Below are 11,936 nucleotides of genomic sequence, written 5' to 3'. Positions count from 1 at the left end.
TTTTTCTTCAAAACGTGGTATTGCAGGAAATAATGCGTTTTGTATCAACAGAAATAGGAACAAATTTAAAACGTGATATTGCCATTACCTTTTCAAAACCTGCAATACCACGTTTTGGTCTGACACGAAATTTTTAAAGCATTAAAAACAATGTTTACAATTTAGGTAGATTTATTTTGAAACTGTCAATCGTTTAGTTTTTATTTTTTACATATAAATAAACTTATTCTGAATGTTTATAGTCGTTAGAAAATGTGTTACGGTTATATATTTTTAAGCCATTAATTATTATAATTGAAGTGTGGATTTTTATGCAATCGTAAATATTTTTCCTTTTTATAGATTTTTTTTAGTAATAATTACGAATCGTAGCTAATAACAGAAATACCTCTATATGTTTTCCTATTTCTGCGTATTTGACGATTATTAGGTATTTAGGTAGGTTAACGCAAATTTCAACAAAATTGAATATATAATGCATATTATTTAAGTGTAATTAAATTATATACCGATTTCGAAATCTAATAAAAATGTAAAATAATGTTTCGTGAGTAGTAGTAGTATGTAATATAGGTACATAATAAAATATGTTCTCCACTATGATTTTATCGTTTTTCGGGAAATAAAATAACATTAATTTTATCGCTGTAAACATGAAGTGAACTGTATTGTTCATAATCTTGCAGTTAAGCAACTATTTGTCAGTAAACAAATTATTTGTTTTGCTTATCAAATAAACCATTAAAATGTGTGATTTTTTTTTTTACTGGGTATAGGTACTATTATACTATAATATAAAAATACTTTATACTTATATCAAATTGTCGATCAAATAGGTATTTTTGATTGATCTACAGTCTACACTCTATAAGTCTATACTATATTATAAGAAAATGATAAATCGAATCAAGAAAAATATTTATTGTAGCATAATACTACATAATGTATAAAACAAATAAAATCTAAAGTACCTACCTACCTACCTATAAGCATTTAAAGTTTAAACATAGAACAACGCGTTGAAGTAAAAATGTGTATAAACAGTTTTTATTTGAAACGTCTTTTCAAAAAAATAACATAATATAGTTCCAACATTTTAGCATTATTCCATAAAATTATAAGAAAAATATTGTGTTAATTTAATGAATTCATGAATAATTTTATTAAATAATGTAAAAAGTTAAACGAAATATTAGCCCCGATGAAGTTGTGTATATTATCAAGGCTGGGTATTAACGAGTTAAAAGTTAAATTTAGGTAATTAACTCGTTACTTTCTTTTCAAATTAACTTTTAACTTAAGAAGTTACTTTTTTTCTAGATTAACGTGTTAACTTAAGATAATTTTATTTCATAAGTAACTAAATTAAATAAATTTTTGTCAGAAGAATAATGCACATTTTTGAATGGGTTTGAAAGTTTAACTTTGATGTATCGTTTTAAATTTCCCCAGTAATTTTCTCGAGTGTAAAAAAAAAACTATCTAATAAATCATATATTATGTGTCTGAAATTTTTATTTTTTTAAATTGGCAAAATTTAACTTTACACTAAGTTAAGTTACTTTTTTTTCAAAATCAACTTTTAACTTAACAAGTTAACGAAAAAAAATACGAGTAACTTTTAACTTAACTTAACTTTATTATTTTAAAGTAACTTGACTTAATGAGTTAAAAAAAATCCTTAACTTGCCCAGCCTCGGTGCATATTGTAATGCTGTGCAATAATTAATAAAAACGAAATTTCAATAAAATATCAAATCCAGTATAATATACGGGCCAATTTTTTAACCATGCTCATTCTCATTTTTCCCTTTAATATTACATATTTGTTCATATTATCATTTTTAGAACTTTTGAGCATATCTAAAATTCTAAACACCATATCTCCAAATTACTGATAAATTCCGTACTACTTAAGGAGTGTCCTGTGGCGATACATACTTCTATTTTTCAAATAATATGCCCCCTGCCTTTTTATACTGAAAATCATTTAGCGAATAATTTACTTGAAAATGTTGATGTATCTATATAAAAATTGAAAATACTAATGAATATTTTCTGAGTTGTAAAATGTTTATACTAAGAATAATAATCCTTAAAAATAGTTTTTAAAAAATATAACCTTTATATCATAGGTGTTAGATGTATGATTTATACTTTATTATACTTGGATTATTCTTCCAAATTATTTATATTGATAGATCAATTTTAATTACTAACATTTTAAAATCGTCTAAGCCCCCATATCTACCTATTTAACCCATTGCCAGAGCCCATAACCCATAGACATAATATCCTTAGTACACAAGGTTATATAATTCAAAAACTACTCGCATGAATTTTGATTTAGATACATCAAAATTTTTAAGAAAAAAATTATTTGATGAATCATTAAAAGGAAAAAAGCCGTTCCTATTTGAAAAAAACAGAAGTTTGTATTGTCTTAGGGTCATCCATAGGTGGTAAAAAAATATCATGTATTCGAAGTATGGTCTTCAAGTGAATTTTAAAATTCCAAAAAATAGAATTAAAATTTATGGATAATTTAAGAAAAAAATTATGCGGGCTTGCTTAAAAAATCACCCTGTATAGAACAACATATATAGATATATTATATTATTGTAGCCTACTTCGAATTGGTATGTAATTTATCCAAATTTCACTATCCGATTCTGTATAATGGTAAAGTAAAGATGTAAAATGTATAAGCGTTTCCTGTTACACATTTGTATTTCTCAGAATTGTACGTTCATTGACCTTTATGCATTTGATTAGTTCCTAAAGACTAGAGCATGATATATGTTGGTTCAGCAACAATGATATGAACGAGAAAAATAAAATAGATACTACATGCAATTTATATGGATATGATTTATTTTATTTAATGGTCCTGGTTTTAAATTTTTAATATTAAATGTATTGATGTTCGAAAACGGATAATGATTTTTGCAGTGTAATTAATAATAATTAACGACTACCTACCTATGTGCCAAAATATACAGTTAATTTTTAAAGTTTAAACTAATTAGATAACCTAAAGTGTAAATCTATTGCTTCGTGCAATAAGTTTATAAAATAATAGAACGTTTTTGTGGTGGCTTTTAAAAAAATGAAATTTATATGATTCAGATAAAAAGAACCAATCACTTTTATATTATATACTTAAATATGGGATATGAATTTAAATTGTATGTCAAATTTATTTTGATATATAAGTTATAAGTGTTAATTTATAAACAAAATTACGTCCTCGGGATTAATTTCGTAGTTTTTCCATAATTTTCAATCTATTTAAGATAGATAATATAAGTATAGTAGTATAGACGTATATTGGTATATTAGTATTAATGCATTCATGTGAGTCTTTGTTGAAGACATTTACGACGCCAAAATATAATAATTATAATTTTATAATATATTAAGCTTGTTCAATATATTTTATACAACTTATTTTTAGATTTATACACTGTTAAATTATTTTATTATTTATTATACACAACGAATATGTAAGTTATTATAACATTTGTAATAAAAAATAATTTATAAAATAATCGTTAATAAATTATTATAAAAAATGTAAATTGTATTACTCAAAAATCAACAAATATTAACTACCAATATTTTGGTCAAAATTTGGTATTCATAAGCTGCATAAAAAGATAAAATAAATTCTAAACTTTTTTCAAAAAAAATTAAATCATAGCATTAAAATGTTTGATATATTTATAACAATTTGTAATTAAGTGCAGTAATTAACGTTAACATTCAAAAAATGTTCGTTGAAAATTATATAAATAGGTATTTTATTTTTAATAGACACAAAATAGTTTTTTTTTCAAAAACAAAACTTATGTAAGGTTGCTTTATCCTAAAAATCTTCGAGTAGAAATCGTCGATCATTATAATAGATAATAATGTATTATTATTCCATTCTTCTGAGTTCTGACATGTTATTGTAGAGTTTGTATTATAGCAATAAAATTAATATTGTTGTTACAAAGGACGAAGATAAAATAAGCTAACACGGATAAAATATTGACCTGCATTACTTAGAAACTATTATATAAAAATGATGTTGAGTTTTTTAAAAGTACTCGGAAATAACACAGAGAATATTAAAAAAATAATGATTAAGACATTACAATATATTATTTTATGTTGCTAAATGTAATAGAATACAAGTTAATTAAAAAAATATGTATTTTATTTGTATTAGAACGCCCTATTGGTAACAGATACCTACTGAGTAAACACTATAAAGACAATAATTTAAAAATGTTATCATGAACAGTATTGACTAATAACAGGTCTAATAACAAACAACTGTGCAATACTGTACAGCTCAAGTCCCATCCTATACGAAAAAAAAGTGACCTTAAACGGAAATCGGTTTGTTGATCAACGAGCACGGAATAAACACGTATTCATACTCACCTCTAAACCTAATTAACACAGTCACAAATTGCACTGTGTCTTATCAATCATTTTGTGCTGTGGTAAAATATTATATTTTAAGTAGGCGATTTCTACACGGATCGAACAACACTGAAAGATAGGAGTAAATCGAAAAAAAAATACAACGCGAAGAGTGTTATAATATGTTATACTAACATTATTATGTAGTGTCAGCTTTTGCAAATTGACCACATCGTTCGTATGATTTTTTAACCATTTTGGAAAATCCGGTGAAGAAATCGTTACTCACATTAATTAGAACGGCGCACCGAAGTTCAAGCGCAGGCAATAACCGTATGCATAATATACATTATCAGTAACTGACCGGGCGCCGAGTCTTGGAGGGGACTTGACTATTATTGCCTATATAAGCCGGTCGTTTGGTTTTGATTGATAGCAGTGCACGAATCTGTTTGCTGAATAACTATTATTATTATTATTATAATATAATATTATCATCGTCGTAATCGAAAAACGCCATCACCATGAACGGAAAAATTGTCTTGTGTTTCGCGGTCGTCTTCATTGGACAGGTTAGACAATTTATCCAAACACACTGCTATTATAATAATAATAATAATACATTTATGTATGGTTTAATATAGCTGTTTTTGCTTTATGTATTTCTATAACACTGTTAGTACAATGATTATTAATAACGACGGCGGAAAAGAATAATAATATTTATTAACTTCCGAATTATTTATTTGACTTGTGACTTTATTGTAAAACTCCTTCATTTCGACTCTACGTTTTTACGTACAATTTTATACACTCCCGTGTTTGTATATTTATAATTTATTCACTATAATATTATATTCTACTGTGTGTGATGTACGATTACGAAATCATGTGGATATTTTAAGCATTACGATTCTCTTTTTCTGACGAACCTACGTCTTAAGTATTTAGTTTTAGCTTATTCATTATTGCTAATATATGAAATGTATTTAAACTCTTAAATAACTTTATAGGCCATGTCAGCCGCAACCGGTACTACACCTGAAGTCGAAGACATTAAAAAAGTTGCTGAACAAATGTCACAAACTTTTATGTCTGTTGCCAATCACTTAGTGGGAATTACTCCTAACTCTGCCGATGCCCAAAAATCCATTGAAAAATTTAAAACTGTAATGACTAAAGGATTCACAGACGTAAGAATAATTAATAATATACATTGTATAACGTTGTTTTATTTATTGAAATATATTTCTATTTTCGAATTTAATTAACTTTTACAGATTGAAACCGAATCCAATAAAATGAAGGATATCGTTCGCAAAAACGCTGACCCGAAATTGGTTGAAAAATACGATGAATTAGAAAAGGAGTTGAAAAAGCATCTTAGTACTGCTAAAGACATGTTCGAAGATAAAGTAGTCAAACCCATCGGCGAAAAGTTAGAATTAAAGAAAATCACCGAAAACCTTATCAAAACTACCAAGGATATGGAAGTATGTTTACATATTATATAAATTATATGTTATAGCCACAATCATAATTTAACCAATACATAATACACTATATAGTAGTATAGGTGCATATTATATAACTTTATTATACAAAACCATTTATTGATATTTTGAAAATATTAACTTTAGCTTAATAATTGGTTTCGTTTTTCAACAATTGATTGGTTTTCTTATCGTCGAATAACAATATTAAATCTTCAAAATTAAAACATTCGTTGACATTTTTTAAGACCAATGGTTACATTCATTATCTTAACATATTCATACATGATTATTATTGACACTGGAGGATTTGAAAGTTATAATAACTATTAAAATGAGCAATTGTTAAATCCACAAGATACCTACCCTATACAATATTATTATAATTTATCAATTATGTTGTGTTATTCAATTATTTTTATAGTTTAAATGTATGAATCATTAATATTGATTATTGATTTAATGTTTCAGGCTACCGTGAACCAGGCCATCGACGGATTTAAGAAACAATGATTGTTTTAAAATGACGTGTAACTAATCCAAACAACAATTTTTATATTTTTTTTAATTAAATTATTTTCTTTATAAAATTTATTTTTATTCCTGTGTTTTGTTTTTTGATAAAATATATACCTGAGTTAATATTTTTCAAATTATTTGTTATTAATTATTTTATAATTGTAACTAAATCTGATATGGTCGATTATATGATTTTATTATTGTATTTTAAACTACCTACCTACAGTATGAACAATGCTAGTTAGGTTAAAGTAAGGCATAATTATTTTAAAAAATTAATACAAATATGATAAAAATTGTAACAATATATCAGGAGCCTTGTATTAATTTTTTGCTCTAAACGCCTAGGCTCAATACTCTGAAATTTAACAACCATATAAATATAATATTTAGTTAATACTCTGTTGTTGTTTTGCAACACATTTTCACGAGATCAGTGTAAAACGCGTATGTATAGCCACGTAGGTACATTAGGTATGAGTAGGTATTCCAATTAATTTTTATAGTCAGTGCTTATAATATTACTATTACGCACGTGTTTTAAAAACCCCTTGGTTTGTGTCTTTTAGAACTGTTTTATGTATACATATACACTTTAAATTAGATTAGAAGTCATAAATTAAGTTATTAAATATTACGCACTACCGTCTGCAAATAGTGTACAAAAAACCGGAACATTAAACTTGACAGGTGTTTGAAAAATATACTTATAAATTATGTTTGATAATGTTAATTTGTATATATATCTACTATCAATAATACGTGTATATTATTTTATTTGAAGCATTTGAATATTTCGAATAAACATTTCATCACGGATCGACTTAAGTCTAAATATTTTAAAACAGATAACTTTAATTGGACCTTCATTCAACTGTGGGTACCATTATCGTTTATAGTACAGTAATAAGTGTATTTGACTAACATGGAGCACTGTTTGTTTATCGAATACATAATAATATAATAATTAGTAGAAACTCGATAAATAGGTATTGTTATTTGTTAGGTAGGTACATTTCGATGTGATTAATGATTATATTTATTACATATTTTATGTTTACCTACCTATATTATTATCGTCTAAATGTCTAATCACTGAGTAACATTATATACAAAACGTGAACTTTGGATTAAATAAAAAATAATTCATTATAGACAATAAAAGTAACAAAAATACAAACTTATACATTATTAGTGATAAACTTAATGCCAAATGAAGGTGATACATGGGCATTGTTTAATTTAAACGATCTATATATGTTAATTTATAGCCCAACCTTTCTACTGAGCCACGTTAACCCAAAAATTATAGGGTTAGGTTAGGTTAGGTTACGCTAAACCCATCCCGCTGGCCGCTGTATGTGTCTTATTCGGGAAAAGAAAAAAACGTCTCGTTTTTGTAATAAATGTAGATAAATAATTATGAAAATCAAATATTTTGAACATGTACATTAATGTTTTTTTTTTACCAAGTTTAATAATTGAAATAACGAAATTCACTTTTAAGCACTTTTAGTATCGCCCCATCCATTTTTTTTCATATAAGTAGGTAGGTACTTCCTTGTAGATTTGGAAAAAACAAATATTTAGAATTCTAAAATGATGCTTTACTCCATTTTCGTTTCGACTGTTGATAATACACTGACATAATGACATAAATAAGAAAAACGTCAGAAAATCGAAACGCTTATCTTGGCACGTACGTGAAGTTGGCACCCCGACATCTTCCGATCAAAACCAAATTTTTTGCAACCAATTTGCAACAATTTGCAATAGGGGTGCCAAATTCACGTGGCACCCCGAAACCTTCCGATCGGGTCCATGTCCACGTTAATTTTTCGCAACCAATTTGCAACAATTTGCAACGATCATAAAACAATTTGCAACACATTTTTTACGGTGCTACAGACAAACATATCATTGGGGTGCCAAATTCACATGGCACCCCGACATCGTCCGATCGGTTCCAAATCGGTGTCATTTTTTTGCAACCAATTTGCAACAATTTGCAACGTATATTAAAAAATTTGCAACGCATTTTTCACCGTGACATGACCGAAATTCCGTTTATTGGTGGCACCCCGACATCGTCCGATCGGTTCCAAATCGGTGTCATTTTTTTGCAACCAATTTGCAACAATTTGAACGTCGATCAAAAAATTTGCAGCTTAAAATCAAATTATAATATTTATAATGTTCCTAATTAAGTTTATTTTGAATTTTATATCATCCAGAAAAATATTATTTATATAAGTCGTAAGTTTGTAAAATATAAAAAATATTATTACTATAAAATCCCTACAGTCGTACAGGCCTTAAGTTACTTACCCACATAACAATATTCATCTGTACATTACCATCCAAATGATTATCACTCATTAGTTATTTTAATACCTTTTCAATGAATATTTTTTAATTGACTTTTGTTATTAATTGAAGTCATGTTAATTTAATAGTATTTATTTACCTAATTTAAATTTAAATTATGCATTAAAAATTTCTATGACCTTAATTTTTAGTTTAATTGAAAAAAAATTCTTTATCTATGATATTTCAACGAAATATTAATTTAAATGGATACTAAAAAAGAGAATCGGACTATATACACAAATACATCAAATAACAATAATACAGACGTTATAGCCGCATATATAGGGGAAAACAAAATAAAAATTGTGATATTTGTATTTTAATTTTGAATCAGAGAGTATAGTAATGATATTATAAAATATAAATAGAATAATATTCGTATTACCTATTAATATTTCGTAGTAATTAGTTATAGCATCGGTATTCAAACAAAATATATTCTTCGCATAAAAATACTCGTTTTAACTAGAATTATAAATAATATAGGTAGGTAATTAACTTTATTAAATTCGAAGAAACCGATATTAGTTTTAAATTTTAATCGGTTTCAAGAAATGTCCGTCAAGTTGGCACCGGAATTTAGTGCTACAACCTCAAACAATAGGTACATCAATATTTTGCTACGAATTTGCTACATTTTGCTACAACATTTTTAGAATTTGCTACAGTCTGGTTTTGCTACATGTCGGAAACAAACATGCATATGCCGGTGCTATCTTGACGGTAGCACCGGCACTTTCACCAATCGCCTCAAAATTGGTATCCACAATTTGCTACGGATTTGCTACATTTTGCTACGCTATTTTCAGAATTTGCTACAGTCTGGTTTGCCCGGAATCCCGGAAAATGGAAAATTTCCCAGAACCGGCACATACGTTTGTGAAGTTGGACCCCCCACTATGTCCAACCGAAATCAGACCAATTTAAACATTTAGTAACCTTTTAGTAACTAATTGTAACCGAATTTGAACAATTTTTAACCAAATAGTTTCCGAGAAAATTCAATTTCCATTTGGAGGGACTAACTTCACGTAGCCCCCCCGACAGTGTCCTATCAAATCCGGACCTATCCCTAAACCTATACAAATTTAGTAACCTTCTAGTAACTAATTATAAAATACAGATTTTTATTGATTTTTTTTATCAAATATAGATTGTTTATCAAATATAAATTTTGAAATTCATATTTTTACAACATTTGATATTCACTCGATTTCTCATGTGACGATTTTCTTATTTTATTGTAATTAAAAAACGAATGACATAGATATTTGAAAATTACGATCGGTACTTAAATTTACACACTTCTCACATAAACACCATTCGTCCACTGGTTTTACAGATCTGTTTACGATACACACATTTGTATTTAAAAATTCGTTACCGAAAATCATCGGATTAAAATCACTGTCAATATCGTTGATTGTTGGCTCAAAATTATACGGTTGTAATGTCATCTCACTATGTCACAAATTAGTATGAAATCACTAACAAAACTTAAATATTATATAGTAAAAACATATTATACGGATTGTAACGTTGTATGCGTGTGCTGTGTGTTTAGACAACTCACGACTGACTAGCGACTGCTTGCTAAATACTGATATGAACACAATACACATAAAGTTATGTTACTAACTACGCCTAAATATTATAATAAATTATTATCATTCGTCTAAAAATAATTTTGAACGTATTTATTGTACAGATAGACACAATAATAAACCACTACAATAACATTATTCAGATATTGAACACGAACGGCGTACGTAAGTATAGAAATGAACAAATCTAAAATACTAAGATATTGCTAAGAAAGTTTATCATTCGTTTATAAATAAACTGTTTAATAATTCTACTATAAAATAATATTAAATTAAAAATTTAGTTCTGAAGGTAAGGACCAATTACCACTGTCGGTGCAACATAATACCATAGTTAGGTAGTTGCTACCGACTGCTATTATATGTTTATGATTAATTCAATCATTTATCGCAGTGATTATATCAGTTACGTAGTGTGAATTAATGTCGTTGAAAAGATTCAACAGTCTGTTATGACTATTAATTCACAGTATTTTACGATTTTATAGAAAAAAAATAGATATTGAGATATTGCAATCTATAGATGTGAATGGAAATAATATAGTGGACAAACCACTAGTCTATACATATATAGTACTACGACCAACCTTATAGCCCGCTGTGGACTGTGTTAATTTTAGTCTTGCCCCTTTTTTGATTGAAAAGGAAAGTCTGCAACAGTTATAAGTTATAACATAAATTTTTGTTAGTTTTTATTAAAAACAATAGCAATTTTTAGAAATGTGTGGCCAACATAAATATTTACCAATCTTCTGCAGGTATACATATAATTACGTAACACATTTACCCAAAACAATATTAGCGTGTACCAAACAATTCTGGGGGCATGGGGCTTCGGCTCTCCCCAAGTTTCTCATCGACTTGTTGTCTAATAATTGGCGGCAAGCCGTTAAACGCGTGTAATATATAAATGTTCGTACATATATACAGAACCACGTTACACGTTGAACAACAACAACACATAAGGAATGACAGGTATAATAGGTACTGCAGATATTAGAAGCTAGGTACATTATATACCTAATAATATTTCCGTTTAATATTCAGATAGAAGTTTTACTCACATTTATCTAGTAATGGTATCTATGTTATTCGTAATGTTTTTATAATATTATTCTGCAAATTGTTCAGTTAATATACGGTACCTACCCGTTGGCCGTTTGAAATCGATAAATTCTACGACTGCGAGTATAACTGCGGTTTCTGCTCATAAATAAGTGTCATGCGTGATAATTTGCATTTAAATAATATATACGATTGTATACAACATATTCAGAATTTAAATTTAACCTAAACGTTAAATAAAACTACACTGGTCGTACAAAATACACGCGGTTTCCATATTTTTACACGACTCCCGCGGGTTTACAAAATCGTTTACGATCATTATTACGTCGTGGAAAAGTTTTCATTAGCTAAAAACGAAACGCACACAGCTATAATAGCGAGTACTGTGCGAACCTAAATGCCGACATTAATAGTTATATAAACGCACCGTCACTACAATAATAATAATAATATAATATAAATGAAC

General features: G+C 27.5%; 1 protein-coding gene across 1 annotated transcript; it reads left to right on the top strand.

The window, feature by feature from the left end:
* Positions 1–4,850: 4,850 nt before the first annotated feature.
* On the top strand, positions 4,851–6,562 carry LOC100166422 (uncharacterized). Its single transcript, NM_001162229.2, has 4 exons — positions 4,851–4,988; positions 5,430–5,609; positions 5,697–5,909; positions 6,381–6,562. The coding sequence occupies exons 1-4, from the start codon at positions 4,941–4,943 to the stop codon at positions 6,420–6,422; spliced, it is 483 nt and encodes a 160-aa protein (NP_001155701.1). The 5' UTR covers positions 4,851–4,940; the 3' UTR covers positions 6,423–6,562.
* The last annotated feature ends 5,374 nt before the right edge of the window (positions 6,563–11,936 follow it).

This window comes from Acyrthosiphon pisum, chromosome X, assembly GCF_005508785.2.
Source record: "Acyrthosiphon pisum isolate AL4f chromosome X, pea_aphid_22Mar2018_4r6ur, whole genome shotgun sequence".
NCBI classification, from domain to species: Eukaryota; Metazoa; Arthropoda; class Insecta; order Hemiptera; family Aphididae; genus Acyrthosiphon; species Acyrthosiphon pisum.
This window is presented reverse-complemented; position numbering and strand designations above follow the sequence as displayed.

Excerpts from the sequence above, each read along its gene's own strand:
- LOC100166422 (NM_001162229.2), top strand. The coding sequence starts at position 4,941 with ATGAACGGAAAAATTGTCTTGTGTTTCGCGGTCGTCTTCATTGGACAG. Across the intron at positions 4,989-5,429 it reads CGGTCGTCTTCATTGGACAG|GCCATGTCAGCCGCAACCGG; the intron begins GTTAGACAATTT and ends ATAACTTTATAG. Across the intron at positions 5,610-5,696 it reads TGACTAAAGGATTCACAGAC|ATTGAAACCGAATCCAATAA; the intron begins GTAAGAATAATT and ends TAACTTTTACAG.